The sequence below is a fragment of the Somniosus microcephalus genome, chromosome 8, assembly GCF_052327205.1.
Source record: "Somniosus microcephalus isolate GS21.2 chromosome 8, FLI_Smic_1.0, whole genome shotgun sequence".
NCBI classification, from domain to species: Eukaryota; Metazoa; Chordata; class Chondrichthyes; order Squaliformes; family Somniosidae; genus Somniosus; species Somniosus microcephalus.
In genome coordinates, this window is record NC_140994.1 from 120,737,837 (window position 1) to 120,756,250 (window position 18,414).

Genomic DNA, 18,414 nt, shown 5'->3' on the forward strand with positions numbered 1-18,414 from the left:
CCAACACACCATTTGCCTCCTTAACCACCTGCTGCACCTGCATGCTTACCTTCAGCGACTGGTGCACAAGGACATCCAGGTCTCGTTCCACTTCCCCTTTTCCCAATCTATTGCCGTTCAGATAATAATCTGTATTCCTGTTTTTGCCACCGAAGTGGATAACCTCGCATTTATCCACATTGGGCAGATGCATGGCAAATGCAGTATAATCACCCAACCTGTCCAAATCATACTGGAGTTTCTCTGCATCCTCCTCACAGCACACACGCCCACCCAGCTTTGTGTCGTCTGCAAACTTGGAGCTATTACATCTAGCTCCCTCGTCTAGATCATTAATATATATTGTGAATAGCTGAGGTCCTAGGACCGATCCCTGCGGTACCCCACTAGTCACTACCTGCCACTCGGAAAAAGACCCGTTTATTCCAACTCTTTGCTTCCTGTCTGCCAACCAGTTCTCTATCCAAGACAGTACCTTACCCCCAATCCCGTGTGCTTTAACTTTGCACGCTAATCTCTTATGCGGGACCTTATCGAAAGCCTTCTGAAAGTCCAAATACACCACATCCACTGGTTCTCCCTTATCTATTCTACCAGTTACATCCTCAAAAAATTCCAGTAGATTAGTCAAGCATGATTCACTTTTGTAAATCCATGTTGACTTTGTCTGATCCTGTCACTGTTTTCCAAGTGCACTGCTATTACATCTTTTATAATGGACTCTAGCATTTCCCCCACTACCGATGTCAGGCTTACCGGTCTGTAATTCCCCATTTTCTCTCTACCACCTTTTTTAAATAGTGGGATAACATTAGCTATCCTCCAATCCATGGGAACTGTTCCAGAGTCTATAGAATTTTGGAAGATGACCAGCAATGCATCTACTATTTCTAGGGCCACTTCCTTAAGTAGCCTAGGATGTAGATTATCAGGCCCTGGGGATTTATCGGCCTTCAATCTCGTCAATTTCCCTAACACCATTTCCCTACAAATACTGATTTCATTCAATTCCTCCCTCTCATTAGACCCTACATCTCTGGGAGGTTATTTATGTCCTCCTTTGTGAAGATAGAACCGAAGTATGTATTTAATTGGTCTGCCATGTCTTTGTTCCCCATTATAAATTCCCCTGATTCTGACTGCAAGGGACCTATGCTTGACTTCACCAATCTTTTTCTCTTCACATATCTATAGAAGCTTTTACAGTCAGTTCTTATGTTCCCTGCAAGCTTACTCTCTCAATCTATTTTCCCCCTCTTAATTAATCCCTTTGTCCTCCTTTGCTGAATCCTAAACTGCTCCCAATCCTCAGGTTTGCTGCTTTTTCTGGCCAAATTATATGTCCTCTCCTTGGATCTTATGCTATCCCTAATTTCCTTTGTTAACCACGGTTGAGTCACCTTTTTTGTTTTATTTTTATGCCAAACAGGAATGAACAAATTCTGTAGTTCATCCATGCCATCTTTAAATGTTTGCCATTGCCTATCCACCGTCAACCCTTTAAGTAACGTTCCCCAATCCATCCTAGCCAACTCGTGCCTCATACCATCGTAGTTTCCTTTATTTCAATTCAGGACCCTAGTCTCTGAGTTAACTACTTCACTCTCCATCTTAATGAAGAATTCTATCATATTATGATTGCTCCTCCCCAAGGGGCCTCGCACAACTAGATTGCTAATTAATCCTTTCTCATTACATAATACCCAGTCTAATAGGGCCTGATCTCTAGTTGGTTCCTCGACATATTGGTCCAGGAAACCATCCCGTATACACTCTAGGAATTCCTCCACAGTATGGTTACTAATTTTGTTAGCCCAATCTATATGTAGATTAAAGTCACCCATGATGACTGCTGTGTCCTTATTGCATGTGTCTCTAATTTCCTGTTTAATGCCATCCCCAACCTCAGCATTACTGTTTGAGGCTCTGTATACAACTCCCACTAACGTTTTCTGTCCCTTGGTATTTCTCAGCTCTACCCATACAGATTCCACATCAGAGCTAATATCCTTCCTTACTATTGTGTTAATCTCTTTAACCAGCAATGCTTCCCCACCTCCTTTTCCTTTTTTCCTGTCCTTCCTGAATATTGAATACCCCTGGATGTTGAATTCTCAGACTTGGTCATCCTGGAGCCATGTCTCCGTAATCCCAATTATATCATATCCGCTTACATCTTTTGCGCAGCTAATTCATCCACCTTATTATGAATGCTCCTCGCATTAAGACACAAAGCCTTCAGGCTTGATTTTTTTTTAACACTTAGTCCTTTTAGCATTATATACTGTGGCCCTGTTTGATTTACACCCTTGATTTCTCTGCCTTCCACTTTTGCTTTTCTCCTTCCTGTCTTTTGTTTCTATCCTTGCTTCCCTTTCCTCTGTCTCCCTGCATAGGTTCCTAACCCCCTGCCATTTTAGTTTAAACCCTCCCCAAATGTATTGCTACTCCAGCCTCAGAAACAGCAAAAAGGGTACATAAGAACAGGAGTAGGCCATTGAGCCAACACTCCCAAGTCAGACAGAGCACAGTACTAACACTCCCGAGTTCGGATAACGCACAGCGCTAACGCTCCCAAGTATGAGAATGCACAGCACTAACGCTCCCGAATTCGGATAACGCACGGTGCTAATGCTCCCGAGTTCGGATATCGCACGGCGCTAACACTCCCGAGTTCGAGAACGCACGGCACTAGTGCTCCCGAGTTCGAGAACGCACGGCACTAGTGCTCCCGAGTTCGGATAACGCACGGCGTTAACCTCCCGAGTTCAGATAACGCACGGCGCTAGCGCTCCCGAGTTCGGATAACGCACGGCGCTAACGCTCCCGAGTTCGAATAATGCACAGCACTAAAACTCCCAACCGATCTATGCTGGTGTTTGTGCCACACGAGAGTCCTCCCATCTTACTTCATCCCACCCCATCAACAGATCCTTCTATTCCTTTCCCTCTCGTGTACTTATCCAGCCTCCCTATAAATGCATCGATGCTATTCGCCTCAGCTACTCCACGCGTGTGCCACATTCTCGCCACTAAATCAACAATTATAAGTTGGAGGATGCCTTTCAGAAATGATTAATGCTCTGGTCAGACTGCACCATGACCAGGATTGGTCACGGAGTTACAAGGAAGACTTTCAAGCCCTGGTAGGAGGTACGGAGACGAAGCCTTAAGAGTGGCGCCCATGTCGGAGAACTGAGTCAACAGCAAAAAACCGAGAGACTTGGGCTTATTTACTTTGAAAGTTGAAATTGATGAAAGCTAAGTTTAGGACTGATAGCAGGATGATCTTCACAGAATGATCAACATATGTTCTCCTGGGTGGAGTAGTGGAGGCAAAGACTGGAATAATTTTAAGGAACGGTTTTGATGTTGCGATGGGGTCAGTCGAGGACTGAATCTGGTTGTTTTTACATTACATGGATGAACTAGCACGATTGGAGCAACCTTCATCGCTCCTTTTTATCTTGGTAGTTTTTGTAAGATTTTGCATATTCATTGAATGCTTTTGCAATTTAGCGGGAAAGTCATTCGGCAAGGGATGCTAAAGCCTGGAGCCAAAACTGCTCGCAAGGAACTTGTTCAAACCTTTGTAAAATGAGTTTACCAATATACTGAATAAAAGTTCAACTTGTAACATAGGATTAGAAATTACACTTTAAAAGGTGTTCTTGTAGATTTGATTGGTTCCTTACAGCAAATGCCTTATCCCATCTCTCAAATCTTCCAGACATTAAAAAAAAATGAATTACTTTGACATGTAATGACTTATGTTAGCCAACAAGCACCTTTTGAGATGAATGACCAGTAAATCTGTTTAGAGCTGTGGGTGGCTCGATTAGCCCTATTGGGGTCAGTTTGGTACCAGGTGAGTTGAGAACAAGGCCAGAAAGTACTTACTGGGAAATAGGCAACTGATCCAATGGCCATGTTTCAGAACAGAAAAGTAGAGCAGTCACTCAAAGAATGTTTTCCTGATCAATGATCTAATGCTTTAGCACATCCCTAAATCAAGATGACTGCTCTAGTAGGTGTTGAGTGTAACTGGTGCAGGAGGGGTAATAAGTATATTCTCACACTTTGCTAACTGATTTTTCAATGGGCATCCACTGCAGTTTCTGAAAAGCTGATTGTTTCGGAATGGAATGCCAGTCGAAAGGCCTTTTATCTGTTCAATTTTGTTCTGCTGGTAAACATGGGGTCATTCAGTGTACCAAACGCAGTGGCCAAGCAAGTCTGCAGTACAAGAACAGCTTGCATTTATATAGCGCCTTTAACATAGTAAAACGTCCCAAGGGGCTTCACAGGAGTGTTATCACATTGACTCCGAGCCAAGTAAGGAGATATTAGGACACTTGGTCAAAGTGGTGGTGAAGGGTTAATTACAGTCCTAGCCCTTTTGGGCTATTCCAGATCAGGCGTATTCCCCAGACGTTTGCCTTCAACTTAAGTTAGAGATAGCCGAATTCCATAAGACGCTTAAATAGGTCTAAAGGTTCAGGCTATCTCTCCCTAAAGGAACAGAACGACTGAAGATGTTACCGTCCTCCGGATAGTACTTTTAATAAGTTGAACTAGACTGTAACCTTCCGGATATTATAAGGATCCGGAATACCCCCCAGAATTCTGCAACTCCTTACAAAAGAGTGTACAGAATTTGTGGGTTCGCGAGTCTATACAGATTCACTCTTTGAGACAATTCTAGAAATATATAGTTTTATTTAAGAGCCGGCATTCAGTTAACATATGTTGAATCAGTCGCAACATTAATAATCCAAAGTACAATTAGCTTACATTTCTTATTTCTCAGAGATCCTTATTCTCAAATCTTTACTTCGTTATATTTCTTATTTCTTATTTCTAAATCCAGAACATCGTTACATTTCTTGTTTCTTATTTCTAAATCCTTACATTTCTTATTTCTAAATCCAGAACATCCACCAAAAATCAATACTTTAACTTCCCGAGACTCATAGTTAAAAACTTACAGAGATGCCTCTGGAAAGTTGAGAATCGCCCTGCCCGTTCAGCGTGTTCTGACGTTCTGTTAAAAAAGGTCTTATTTTTGTACCCTTTTGGCTTTGGTTTCTTCTTTGATGTTCTCTGCTGATGTCAGCTAATTGTCTTTATTGATACCTCTGTTTGAATGCTTTCTATGTTACTATCAATTCAACTATTGCATGCATAATTATTTCTCTACTTTCCGGTGTTCCAAAAACCATCATAAAAACAATGATAGCTATGATTTCTGTTTGATGTCATTCTTACCGAAAATTCTTCATTCAATTCTTAATTTTGGTTTAACTGCTTTTCTGCAGACATTGTGTCTTTCCTTATTCTCCATGTTCAATACAAACACAATGCAATTGCTTGGTGTATTCTATTGAAGTTATATCTTCAAAGCCTTCTTGTTGGTATGGTTTTTACTATATCTAAATTAAAGACACTTTGACTGAATGTTTCATGCATTTCTAGCTATCTCAATTGGTTGCATATTTAATCTTATGGTTCCTGTTTTCCAAGTTTAACATAAATCTATTTGACCAGCAGATGTTTCTTTTCTTGATGTCATGTTTTCAAAGGGATATGCCTCTTTTAATGTTTGTATTTCTGTTTTATCGTGTCAGCTCTTAACACTTTAACTGGGCCTTCTCATTGTGTTCGTTGCAAACCGTAGACCTTTCGGAACCACCAATGGTTTGCTTCAATCTTTCATTGTTTTAGAATATTTAACTAATTCCCATTTCAAAGCTTGTTTACAGCTTTGTTATCAACTGATCTTTTCTCAGAAGCCTGTATACTGCTGAGACGTGTGTCTTTTAAACCCAGTATGTCTTTTATTAATAAATTAGAAATCTGTTCATGGTATCGTGTATTTCTCTGAATCATAGCTATTCCCTCACAGTAGGTTTTAAGGAGTGTCTTAAAGGAGGAGAGGGGGTATAGAAGAGGTTTAGGGAGAGAGGGAATAAAATTTAAGATGCATGTGCAGAGACAGTAAATGGTCAGCTGTGACCTAAAATTTGGCCTTCGGAAGCTGAAGGCATAGCGAAGAAAATCGGGGTTGGGCAAGGAGTTAGAATTGGACAGGCACAGAGATCTTGCAGGATTGTAGGGTTGGAGGAGGTTACAGAGATAGGGAAGGGCGTAGACACGGGAGGGGGGGTGAGAATTTTAAAATCGAGGCATTGTTGGACCAGGAGACAATGTAGGTCAGCGAACACAGGGGCGATGGGTGAACGGGACAGTGTGAGTTAGGATACGGGCGACAGAGTTTTGGATGAGCTGAAGTTTATGGAGGGTGGAAAGTGGGAAGTTAAGATAGTGGTTTAAGAGAACAGTGCGATGCATATGAATTTGCTGTTTTTTTTTGTTCAAAACGGTGGTCACGAAGGGCATCACTTTTGGCACGTCTACACTCATTATTAAAATTTATCTCCATCTCCACCGTGCCCAGCCCTCTTAGGTGCTGCTCTGTAATGCTGCTGGGCTCCACTATGTAAGGCGGAAGACCGTTTGCTATCGAGTACAAGGAAACACAAGAGGACCAGGGGAGTGGTTCATACACCCACATTTTCACGAGTCTACAGAGCAGCTTCCTACACTAGGCCATTTACATTATGAAGTGTAGGCAATGACTAAGCTTTTATTTCCTTGAGTATAAAAGACTAAGGGGTGATCTAATTGAGGTGTTTAAGATGATTAAAATAATTGATAGGGTAGAGTGAAACTCTTTCCTCTGGGTGGGGGAGCCCACAACAAGGACGCATTAGAGCTGGGCCGTTCAGGGTGATGTCAGGAAGCACTTCTTCACACAAAGGGTAGTGGAAATCTGGAACTCTTACTCAAAAAGCTGTTGAGGCTCGGGGTCAATAGAAAAATTCAAAAGTGAGATTGTTTTTTGTTAGGTGAAGGGTATTAAGAGATATGGAGCTAAGGTGGGTAAATGGAGTCGAGGTACAGATCAGCCATGATCTAACTGAATGGCTGAACAGGCTTGGGCTGAATGGCCTCCTCCTGTGCCTATGTTCCAATGGAGGAAGAATGGCAAGGAACAACTAAAAAAAAAACTTTTATGTGGGAAGGGCTTTATACTGATCACTGCTGATTTCAAATCTACTGACTGTTTCCTTGCTGTTTAATTTCTTAAAGAAAATGTGTTTGGGAAAACTTTTTCCCGTTTTGTTTGCAAAGATACAGTTTTGGGGGTGGGGTGAAATTGGACTTGGACAGGGACGCAAAACAGGTAGAAACGCATTTGCTGCCTGTTATATGACACGTCTGAAGTCAACGGAACTGAATATTGGGCGGGCGAATAACGGGCAACCGATGTGATTACACCTGTTTTGCTTCTCCGTCCATGTTCAATTTCAACCCCAGGGACTTCACACAAACTGCCACTGGAAAGTGACATTGTCATGACAAAAATAATCCGCCATCTGTCTTAACTCTTCACCTTCTAGGACCTGAGCACATAAGCTGGGATAACACCCTAGTGCAGTACAGAGGGAGAGCTGCACTGTCGCAGCTGCAGTGTCTTTCAGGAAGCACTTTAAATCGAGGCCCTGTCAGCCCTCTCCGGTGGATGTAAACAATCCCATGGCACTATTTTGAAGAATAACAGGGGAGTTCTCCCAGTGTCCTGACCAACATTCTTCCCTCAACCGACACCACCCAAACAGAGCAACTTGTCATTCATCTCATCGCTGTCTGTTGGGTCTTCCGATGCAAAAATGGCTGCCAGATAAGTCATTGAACTTCCAAGTAATTCATCATATGTGAAGCAGTTTGAGATGTGCTGAGGCCCCTCCATGGCCTCGTCCCTCCCTATCTCTGTAATCTCCTCCAGTCCTACAACCCTTTGAGATATCTGCGCTCCTCTAATTCTGGCCTCTTGAGCATCACTGATTTTAATCATTCCACCATTGGTGGCCGTGCTTTCAGCTACCGAGGGCCTAAGCTCTGGAATTCCCTTTCTGGACCTCTCCACCTCTCCTCGTTTAAGACGCTCTTTAAATTCTACCTCTTTGACTAAGCTTTTGGTCACCTGCCATAAAATTGCCTTATGTGGCTTGTTTGATAATGCTCCTGTGAAGCGCCTTGGGACATTTTACTACGTTAAAGGCGCTATATGAATGCAAGCTCTTGTTGGTGCTATATAAATGCAAATCTGAGCTTCTCGTCCCATTCAAAAAAATAAAGTTGCAAAACATTTAGAAGACAACTCCCCTTTAAACATTTTTTTGGGGGGAGGGTACATTTTTAATGATGCAATCTAGATCTTCCCCTCCCTCGTATTTAGCGAATCCCTAACAGCCTGTTTACACATGGGAAATTGCTAAACCTACCTGTATATGCCAGAACCATTAGCCTAGTTCAGTGTCTCAAATTACTATTTTTAAAAAACTACAAAAATGATGAAACAAGACCATGTACCCTTGAGAACTAAAGAGATCTGCAGGTGTGGCAGAACCACTGAATGACTCTGTCTGACTGTATATAATTCCCTTTAACGAGGTTCTAACACCAGCCTAAACCTGTACCATTGTGTTAGGCATTACTGAGTTTTGTATATAGAGTTTGCATGTACGGGGCGTGGCCCCTTTAAGAGTGCGGGAAAACGCGGGCAAACGTGATGATGTCACGTCGCAAGCCACGGGGCTGCCCAGGCAGTCCTCGTGGAGTCTCTGATCAGTAAAGACCTGTTTGCTTGTTCCCTGGTGTCAATCTTAGTTATTTATAGGAATTCGTCAATTCCTACATTGGTGACCCCGTTTTTGTGAACGTTTTCACAAAAGAAGAGCATGGAAGCAAACGCTGTTTCACTAAAGCTGCCACAGTTCTGGGAGCAGCAAGCGACCTCGTGGTTCATTCAGGTCGAGGCCCAGTTCGCCCTGTGGAACATCGATGCGGATCAGACCAAATATCTGTACGTGGTCTCCACACTCGACAGCTCTACCGCCTCTCGGATCGTCAGCCTCCTCGAAAACCCCCCAACGGAGCGCAAGTATGAAACCCTCAAAGCGTGGTTACTGCAGGTTTTCGGGCTCACAAAATCGGAGCGCGCCCGTCGATTACTCGCGATGCCCGGCCTCGGGGACTCTAAGCCTTCAGAGTTGATGAGCCAAATGCTCACACTCCTGGGCTCAGAACCGGAATGCTTCCTGTTCCGAGAAATTTTCCTCAGCCAACTGCCTGAACAGGTGCAAGCTGCCCTGGCCAGATCTGAAATCGTGGACTGTGCAACACTCGCTGCGGAGGCTGACAAAATTTTCGCTGTAACTCGGCAGTACTGCGCCGCCACGAGGCACCCATCCCCCGCAGATGCCACCCCAGCTCGTCAGCCTGCTGGGCTGTGTTTCTACCACGCGCAGTTCGGCGTGAAAGCGAAGCGTTGCCGCCCTCCCTGCAGTTTCCCCCCCCCACAAAAAACAACCAACAACTGCGACCGCTGAGGAACGGGTCTAACGGGCACCACGCGGCCGCGATGGCGATCGGCAATGCTGGAAAGTTGCTCTTCATCACCGACACTCTCTCCGGTCGCCGTTTTCTGTGCGACACCGGAGCGCAGTGCAGCATTTTACCCACGTCCGCCCTCGATGTGCAGACGGGGAATCATGGCCCCACTCTTGAAGCGGCCGAGGGCGGGGCAATTCGGACCTTCGGCAGATGGCGAGTTGAGGTGTGCTTCGGGGGGCAACGCTTTCACTGGGAGTTTGTTACGGCCAAAGTTTCCCAGCCCCTCCTTGGCGCGGATTTCCTGTGCGCCAACAGCCTCCTGGTCGACGTCAGGAACCGGCGGCTGATCAACGTAGCAACTTTGAATTCTCTTCCGTGTTACCGCAGTAACACTACGTCGCGCACCATCTCCTGTGCGTTCCCAACTCCTGATGAGTTCGCCCGCCTGCTCGGCGAATTCCCTGACCTGACAAGACCCACGTTCTCCTCCTCGGCCACGAAACATGGTGTGGAACACCACATCACCACCAACGGCCCCCCGGTCTACGCGCGGGCCCGGCGCCTGGAACCTGGCAAGCTGGCGGTCGCAAAGGCGGAGTTCGCAACCATGGAACAGTTAGGGATTATTCGCCGGTCGAATAGTCCCTGGTCTTCACCCCTCCATATTGTCCCGAAGCCTGGCGGCGGATGGCGGCCATGCGGCGACTATCGACGCCTAAACGACGCCACTCCTGATCGGTACCCGACCCCCCACAGTCAGGATTTCTCTGCCCATTTCGCAGGGAACACCGTGTTTTCAAAAGTCGACCTCGTCCGGGGCTACCACCACGTTCCAGTGCATCCACAAGACGTCCAGAAGACTGCAGTCATCACCCCATTCAGCCTCTTCGAGTTTCTACGAATGCCGTTTGGGTTAAAGAATGCCGCCCAGGCTTTCCAGCGCCTGATGGACTCCGTGCTGTGGGACCTCAAATTCCTCTTCGTCTACCTGGACGATATTCTAATTGCCAGTCCTACTAAGGAAGAACATACCTGTCACCTACGCACCCTTTTTCGACGCCTCAGCCAACACGGCCTGATTATCAACCCGGCCAAGTGTCAGTTTGGCCTGCACCAAATCGATTTCCTGGGGCATCGCATCACCTCAGAGGGAGCGGTTCCTTTACCTTCAAAAGTGGAGGCGGTGACATCTTTTCCACGCCCGCAGAACATAAAGGCCCTGCAAGAATTCCGAGGCATGGTAAACTTTTACCACCGCTTCGTGCCTAAGGCGGCACTGCTCATGCAGCCCCTGTACGAGGCCCTCAAGGGCAAGACTGGCAAGAACCCGGTAGACTGGACGGATGACATGGCCCAAGCGTTCGCCGACACCAAACGCGCCTTAGCCAACGCGACTATGCTGGCGCACCCACTGCCAGGAGCCACTATAGTCCTCACCACCGACGCATCGGACTACGCAGTCGGTGCCGTGCAACAGCAGTGGGTGAACGGGATGTGGCAGCCGTTGGCATTCTTCAGCCGTTAACCTTTGCAATGGCCAAGGCCGCCGAACTGTGGTCAGCCTGACAGCAGCGTCAACTGACCTACATATCCGAATTCACCACAGATATACAGCACGTGTCCGGTAAGGACAACCTGGTGGCAGACTGCCTCTCCCGTGCGATCGTCAATACGGTTCATTTGGGCATCGACTACGCCCTCATGGCAGCGGACCAAGCCTCAGACCCGGAAGTCCAAGCTTACAGAATGGCCATCACTGGCCTCCAGTTGGCCGACGTCATTTTCCATGCGGCAGGTACCACGCTGTTGTGTGACGTCTCCGTACAGGATCCTCGCCCTGTCGTGCCGGTCGTCTGGCGCCACAAAGTGTTCGACGCCACACATGGGTTGTCACACCCAGGAATGAAGGCTTCTCAGAAACTGATGTCGGCGAAGTTTGTATGGCATGGCATGCATAAGGATGTCCGCGACTGGCCCAACACCTGCGTGGTCTGCCAAAAGACCAAGGTACAGCGCCACGTCAAGGCTCCATTGGCCACCTTCACAGTTCCGGAGCAACGGTTTGACCATGTCAACGTCGACCTGGTAGGACCACTTCCACCCTCCCATGGTTTTTCACACATCCTGACCATGGTGGACTGCACCACCAGATGGCCGGAGGCGGTCCCCCTGTCATCCACTACTTCGGCGGATGTGGCCAGGGCGTTCATTTCCTCCTGGATCGCCTGTTTCGGAGTTCCTGCAGATATTTCATCAGACGGGACTGCAGTTTTCTTCCGAACTCTGGAATGCAGTGGTCCAAGGACTCGGTGTCAAATTACACCGCACCACAGCCTACCACACACAGGCAAATGGCCTCTGCGAACGCTTCCACCGGTCAATGAAAGCCGCCCTGAGGGCCAGCCTCCAGGACGCTGGATGGGCAGACAAGCTACCGTGGGTCCTGTTGGGCCTTCGCACGGCCCCCAAAGAAGACCTTCACTCTTCATCAGCGGAGCTGGTCTATGGTCAACCGCTGCGAGTCCCAGGGGACTTCCTACCAACATCGACAGAGCCATGGTCCGCGTCTGCTCAGCTTGCTAGTCACCAAGAGGCGGCCAGATGTTTCGCACCGGTACCCACGTCGCACCACGGGCTGCAGAGGTCACACGTTCCCACGGAGCTTCACAAGGCTGAATGTTTTTATTCGCCATGACGCACGCAGGGATCTGCTCAAGGCCCCATATACCGGTCCCTTCCGCATGTTGGAGGCAGGGGACAAAACCTTCACGGTCGATGTTGGCGGTAAACCGGACCACATTTGGACCTCGACCGCCCCGTCGAGACAGCACAGCTGCCGAGACGAGGTCGGCCACCCATCGTCGTCACCGCAGACCAAATGCGCCAGCCGCCCAGCAGCCACCGCCTCGAGAGTACAGGAGTCGTTCTGACAGGCTCGTCAGACCCCCTCACCGTTTGACTTTGTCCGTTAAAGTGAATTCTGGGGGGGGGGTGCGCATGTGGCAGAACCACTGAATGACTCTGTCTGACTGTATATAACTCCCTTTAACGATGTTCTAACACCAGCCTAAACCTGTACCATTGTGTTAGGCATTACTGTGTTTTGTATATAGAGTTTGCATGTACGGGGTGTGGCCCCTTTAAGAGCGCGGGAAAACGCGATGACGTCACGTCGCAAACCACGGGGCTGCCCAGGCAGTCCTTGTGGAGTCTCTGATCAGTAAAGACCTGTTTGCTTGTTCCCTGGTGTCAATCTTAGTTATTTATAGGAATTTGTCAATTCCTACACAGGCACCTTTGTAAGGGGGTGGGGGGAACACAACTATTCCACCAGGGTGACCTTGCCATGTGTCCCAATCTTCATTTCAATGAGAAGTAGTGGACTAATTCACTGGGTGGTCCCTCGAGATGAATCATCATGGTCACTTTTAATGTTTCTTTAAAGACACAGCTATCCAAAAAGGATATAGAAGCTCTGTAGAAAGTGCAACAAAGCTTTACAAGGTCAATACCAGAACTGAGGGACTACAAGCATTGGGAAAGGCTGAACAGGCTGGGGGCTCTTTTCTCCAGGAACAAGGAGACTGAGTGTTAACCTGATCCAGGTCTTTAAAATGACAACGTTCAATAGGGTAGATGCAAAGATGTTGGGGAGACCAAAAGTAGGGGCCATAAATATAAGAGTGACCAATAAATCCAACAGAGAATTCAGGAGAAACTTTTTTTTGCCCAGAGAGTGGTGAGAATGTGGAACTTGCTACCACAAGGAGTAGTTGAGGCGAATCACATAGGCGGATTTAAGGGGAAGCTGGATAAGTACATGAGGGAGAAAGGAATAGAAGGCTATGTTGATGGGGTGAGATGACGTAAGGTGGGAGGAGGCTCGTGTGGAGCATAAACACCGGCAAAGACCGGTTGGGCTGAATGGCCTGTAAAATTCTATGTAACTTTCCTTTCTCCAAAAAGTTTTAAGATATACCGATGCACTAGTTTTTATTCATGTAGTATATTATTGTTGGTAAAACTCACTGCCCAACCCAGCAGGCACTCCCATCGTTTTGTCCGGGCTGTCTGTAAGTTTCGTGTTAATTTCGCTGTTAACTCCTGCGAACGCGGATAGTTTGCTCGCCTGGTTTCGAAACGCAGTCCTTGCTTTTTATCTGTAAGCAAATATTTATGATTTGAAAATATTCAGCTCCGTTTTCTTCGCACCCCCTAGTGAGCCAATCGGGATTGGTGCTGTGATGGTCATGTGATTCGAAACGTGGAAAAGAGAAAGTTTGCAACTGGGCAAAAAAAAAGTTTATTTTGATTTTGAAAGCTGGCGAGAGGGGGAGGGAAAAGTTGGATCGGGACGAAAGGGGAAGAGGAGAACGGAAAGTGGACGGGCCGAATTGTTCATTTGAAATAAAGAAAACACCCGATTGATCGTGGTTCGTGTCGGCTGATTTTTTTTTGCAACCCGAAGCCTGGCGAGAGGAATAAAAAAAAAGACTGGCGGAATCAATGGCGACTGAGAGGAAGCAGAGTTTGGGTAAGAAGGAATCCTGCAGAATTTAAAACTTGGGAGTGAGGGAGGAGGAGGAGGGGGGCCTGCATTTAAAGAATTAGAAGGAAGGGGGCGTATAATGTTTACAGAGAGGAAGGGGCGCTGCCAATCAACGTTTGCCAACTGGGTGAGCACATTGGGCATATGCTTTGAAGTGGTTTTCAAAATGTAGTTTCCCCCCTCTCTTTCTGCCCCCACCCAGTTATTTGCAGCTAATGTAACAGGAAGGCTTCTGTTTATCTTAAAGAAACAGCACACTTTCCTTGTGCCTCAATCTGTGGTGACTTTGAAAGTTGTGGGGTGGGGGGAGGAGCAGACTTTCAACAGTCGGGCAGAACAGTGTGTTTCTCCACGTTCCGAAATGACCGTGTTTCTCTTGTCAGATGTTAAGTTGGTGTTTAAAAGTCTGTAGTGTCCAGCAGTTCCGCCAATGTGTGGGCTGTGATCACTTTAAGAAGTAATATTTAGTTCAACAGCTTGTAAGCAAAAATTAAATGAGAAGATAATATTTTGAGGTACCGCGTTTCAGTAATTTGAGACATGACATATGGTGAGTATGCTTGCAAGGAACAGGTGATATTGGACCCTGGTTCTCAACGCTTTCCACCACTGGGGGTTTTCCTGGTGTCATATCTGGGTCTGTTGTGGATGAGTGCTGCCTATTTCAGGCAGAAACACTTGTTCAGTGAGTTGTTCGTACCTTGTTAACTGTGCAATTACCTGTCTCACCTCTAAGTGGTGTCACCTGATGCTGAACATTGAGGTGTTTATAGGGTGAGATGATGCAAGCTTGGAGGAGACGCGTACAGAGCATAAACGATGGCATAGACCTGTTGGGCCGAATGGCCTGTTTCTGTGCTGTATAAATATTATGTAATGAAGGTTTTTGAAGAAATTATGAACACCAGTGATTGGCCAATGCGAGAACAGGGGCAGCTTTCAAGCCTCAATTCGATTTTTTAAATTAGTTGCTAATAGAGCATTTCACAGGCTGAGGTGATATTCGAAAGCCTCACTCACTTTCGGTACATCACGATTTAAATAGTTCTATGTCGGGAGTTTATTTATTGGCAGCAGTTTGCAGTGAAACCTCCTTCGGTTCAACTCACAGACAACATAATAAGATTGATATAAACCGTCCATTGCATATAGTGGGTAAATCGTGTTCGCACCAACGCGCTCTCCATATAGTGGGTAAATCGTGTTAGCACCAACGCGCTCTCGATATAGTGGGTAAATCGTGTTCGCACCAACGCGCTCTCCATATAGTGGGTAAATCGTGTTAGCACCAACGCGCTCTCCATATAGTGGGTAAATCGTGTTAGCACCAACGCGCTCTCCATATAGTGGGTAAATCGTGTTCGCACCAACGCGCTCTCCATATAGTGGGTAAATCGTGTTAGCACCAACGCGCTCTCCATATAGTGGGTAAATCGTGTTAGCACCAACGCGCTCTCCATATAGTGGGTAAATCGCGTTAGCACCAACGCGCTCTCCATATAGTGGGTAAATCGTGTTAGCACCAACGCGCTCTCCATATAGTGGGTAAATCGTGTTAGCACCAACGCGCTCTCCATATAGTGGGTAAATCGTGTTCGCACCAACGCGCTCTCGATATAGTGGGTAAATCGTGTTAGCACCAACGCGCTCTCCATATAGTGGGTAAATCGTGTTAGCACCAACGCGCTCTCGATATAGTGGGTAAATCGCGTTAGCACCAACGCGCTCTCCATATAGTGGGTAAATCGTGTTAGCACCAACGCGCTCTCCATATAGTGGGTAAATCGTGTTAGCACCAACGCGCTCTCCATATAGTGGGTAAATCGCGTTAGCACCAACGCGCTCTCCATATAGTGGGTAAATCGTGTTAGCACCAACGCGCTCTCCATATAGTGGGTAAATCGTGTTAGCACCAACGCGCTCTCCATATAGTGGGTAAATCGTGTTCGCACCAACGCGCTCTCGATATAGTGGGTAAATCGTGTTAGCACCAACGCGCTCTCCATATAGTGGGTAAATCGTGTTCGCACCAACGCGCTCTCCATATAGTGGGTAAATCGTGTTCGCACCAACGCGCTCTCCATATAGTGGGTAAATCGTGTTAGCACCAACGCGCTCTCCATATAGTGGGTAAATCGTGTTCGCACCAACGCGCTCTCCATATAGTGGGTAAATCGTGTTAGCACCAACGCGCTCTCCATATAGTGGGTAAATCGTGTTAGCACCAACGCGCTCTCCATATAGTGGGTAAATCGTGTTAGCACCAACGCGCTCTCGATATAGTGGGTAAATCGTGTTAGCACCAACGCGCTCTCGATATAGTGGGTAAATCGTGTTAGCACCAACGCGCTCTCCATATAGTGGGTAAATCGTGTTAGCACCAACGCGCTCTCGATATAGTGGGTAAATCGCGTTAGCACCAACGCGCTCTCCATATAGTGGGTAAATCGTGTTAGCACCAACGCGCTCTCCATAAATTTGAGCTCCTCCAAAGCTCTGCCCGTACCTTAAATCGCACCAAGTCTCGTTTACCCATCATCCCTGTGCTCGCTGACCTACATTGGCTCTAGGTCCATCAACGCCTCAATTTTAAAATTCTCATCATTGTGTCCCCTCCAACCTCCTCCAGCCCTACAACACTCAGAGATCTCTGCACTCCTCCCAATTCTGACCTCTTGTGCAACTTCCTTCACCCCACCATTGGCGGCTGTGCCTTTAGCCATCTAGGCCGGAAGCTCTGAAATTTCCTTCCCAAACCTCTCCAGCTCTCCTTCCTTATTTAAAGCCTGTCACACGTCCTAATATCTCCTTCTTTGGCTCAGTGCCAATTTTTGTCTCATTACGCTCCTGTGAAGTGCTTTGGGATGTTTTGTTACTGTAAAGGTGCTATATAAATGCAAGTTGTTGTTGTTATAAGCAGTGGAGACTGTACTGAGTTGGTGTCTGATCCACCAGGCAACAGTAACAACCCATGTGTATGGAGACTGGAATGCCTGGTAGAGTGATCTGCACAGACTGAAGTCTTTAATGAACCAAAACAACTGGTTCCAGTCCTCATCAAAGGGCCAACATTTTTTTCCTCTCTCCAGATGCTGCATTTATATAGTGGCTTTCCAGACCAAATCGCTTCATAGCCGATAAAGTACTTTTGAAGTGTAGTCACTGTTGTAATGTAGGAAACATGGCAACCAATTTGCACACCGCAAGATCCCTCAAATAGCAATGTGATAATGACCAGATAATCTGCTTTAGTGATGTTAGTTGAGGGATGAATGTTGGTCAGCACCTCCCCAGCTCTTCGAATATTGCCATTTCTTCTACATTACAACAATCACTTCAAAAGTACGTAATTGGTTGTAAAACCCTTTGGGACATCCTGAGATTGTGATGAAGGGATTATTACTAGTCCTAGCCCCTTTAGGGCTACCCCAGATCAGGCGTATTCCTCAGACGTTCACTTTCAACTAAAGTTTGAGGTAGCCGGATCCTAAAGACACTTAATTGGGTCTAAAGGTCTGGACCATCTCTCCCTAAAGGAAAGGAACAACCTGAAAATGTTACCGTCCTCCAGATAGCACTTTTTTAATAAGTTTAGCTAGACTGTAACATTCCGGATATTACGAGGGTCCAGAAAACTCCCCCAGAATTCTGCAACTCCTCACCAAAGAGTATACAGAGATTGAGTTTGTGAGTTTGATACAGAAGTATTATGTGAGACAATTCTAAAAATATATAGATTTATTAAAGAACCGACATGTAATTTACAGTTGGTGAGTCAATCGCAACATTAACCGTTTCAAAAAGAGAAAGCTTTACAATCTTATTATCAGAGATCCTTATTCTCAAATCTTAACTTCGCTACAGTTTTACAGTTCTTAAAGTTTATTCAGGATATCCACCAAAATCAAATGCAGTACCGATGATCTGTAGGGGGTGGCATGTGCCCAGTCAGCTCTGCCCCTGACTGTCTCTGAGCGGCTCGAATCGCTCCCATACCCCTGGGTTCTAGATACCGGACTTAGGTACAGGCGGCGATACAGAATTAGAGTAGACAACTGGTTTGGTGCAAGAAAACCGTAATTTTATTAAAGGCACAACAATATTACAACACTGGAAATTACTAGAATAATTACAGGCATATAAAAGTACACTTATTTGGGATGGGGAACACACGGCACATTGAGGGAACAAACACATTAATAATCCCCCTACCCTTGTCCCACCCCCAATACCTAACTAGATTGAGCTACGAGGGGCCAGGGATTTATGCTCACCAATGGGGTTCCTTTTGACGGTTCGAAACCTGTCGATTAAGCCGGTTGCGGTTTTGGGGTTCGCTCTTTGTGTCCTTTGGGGCCTGCCGTCGTAATGTGGTCCCAGGGTGCGGTGGTGGAGTTGTCTGAGTA

General features: G+C 46.5%; 1 protein-coding gene across 4 annotated transcripts in view; it reads left to right on the top strand.

Moving 5' to 3' along the window:
• Nucleotides 1-13,779: 13,779 nt before the first annotated feature.
• The window catches only part of LOC147113765 (programmed cell death protein 4-like), a 43,880-nt gene continuing 39,245 nt past the window's right edge, over nucleotides 13,780-18,414 (top strand). For 2 of the 4 annotated variants that reach the window (XM_085995079.1, XM_085995080.1), the window contains exon 1: nucleotides 13,780-13,993. In XM_085995079.1, the coding sequence (XP_085851205.1) occupies nucleotides 13,966-13,993 (28 nt within the window). In that variant the 5' untranslated portion in view covers nucleotides 13,780-13,965. Of the gene's footprint in view, nucleotides 13,994-14,481; nucleotides 14,559-18,414 lie in introns of those variants that run through there. The other 2 variants (XM_085995077.1, XM_085995078.1) reach the window with 2 other exon arrangements.